This window comes from Arachis ipaensis, chromosome B06 (assembly GCF_000816755.2).
Source record: "Arachis ipaensis cultivar K30076 chromosome B06, Araip1.1, whole genome shotgun sequence".
Taxonomy (NCBI): Eukaryota; Viridiplantae; Streptophyta; class Magnoliopsida; order Fabales; family Fabaceae; genus Arachis; species Arachis ipaensis.
This window is the reverse complement of record NC_029790.2, coordinates 117,695,882-117,697,043: the sequence shown is the minus strand read 5'-3', so window position 1 is coordinate 117,697,043 and position 1,162 is coordinate 117,695,882. Positions and strand designations below refer to the sequence as shown.

Here is a 1,162-nt window from a genome sequence, read left to right as displayed (position 1 = left end):
AAGAATCATTTCTTTACAGAGGAGGTTCTTCCGGGGGAAGGATGACGGACGACCTGGCATGGCTCTTGTGAAGTGGGAGGTGATCCAGGCACCAAAGAAGTTAGGAGGGCTGGGAGTGGGTGATGTAGTGGTTCGCAACACTGCTTTACTATTTAAATGGTGGTGGCGCTTCTCAAAGGAGGACTGTCCGTTGTGGAAGAAGATTGTGTGTTCCTGCAATAGACTGAACCCAAATCAGTTGTTGTCTACTCAGACTTTACCCGTGAGAAGGGGTCCATAGAGAAATATATGTCATCTACAAATAAAGGATCAACAAGTAAGGCAGAAGATGATTGATGGCCTTGCGATTGAGGTAGGGGATGGCAGGACTACCAGATTTTGGGAGGATACGTGGTTACAAATAGGAAAACTGAAAGACTGTTATCCGAGACTCTTTTGCATTTCGAACAAAAAAGGATCACCAATTTGGGATTGTGGGTTTTGGGATGGGATAGAGTGGGTTTGGCATTTTCAGTGGAGGCGAGAGCTCCGCCAGTGGGAATCAGAGACTTTAGATCAGCTGTTGAATGCCTTCCAATTTGTTAGGCTGATAGCAGAAGTGCAAGATAGAGTGGTATGGAAATTCGATAAGGAAGGTGTTTATACGACTAACTCATTTGTGCAGGTTTTGCAGGAAGCGACTCTGGATGAGGATATTCTGAGGTACAGATTCACAAAAGAGATTTGGAGAGGTTTCGTTCTGCCTAGAGTTGAGTTATTCTCTTGGTTTGCTCTGATTGGTCGGATCAACACAAAAGACTGGCTTAGTAGGTTGGGTATCCTAGGACCACATGATAATCTGTGTGTGTTGTGTAAGAAAGCAGTTGAAAGTGTTCATTACCTGTTGGTAGCTTGTGAGTTTTCTTGGCAAGTGTGGTGTGGATGGAGTTCAGAATTTGGCCTGAAGTGGACAGCTCCCGGCACCTTGAAAGACCACTTTGAAAGCTGGAGGTACATGCATATGAGACAGGAGGTGCGCAAGTTCTGGCTAGTTGGGTTCTTTTCTATGATATGGAACATTTGGTTACGGAGAAATGATGCAATCTTTCAGAACAAGACAGCAGGAGTTGTAGAGTATGTGGCACAATCGTTTCTTAGTGCTGCGGAATGGTGTGAGAACTAG

General features: G+C 44.9%; 1 protein-coding gene across 1 annotated transcript; it reads left to right on the top strand.

Moving 5' to 3' along the window:
* Positions 329 to 1,162, top strand: LOC107647279. The gene has a single exon (XM_016351373.1). It carries the CDS (start codon positions 329 to 331, stop codon positions 1,160 to 1,162), a length of 834 nt encoding a protein of 277 aa, XP_016206859.1.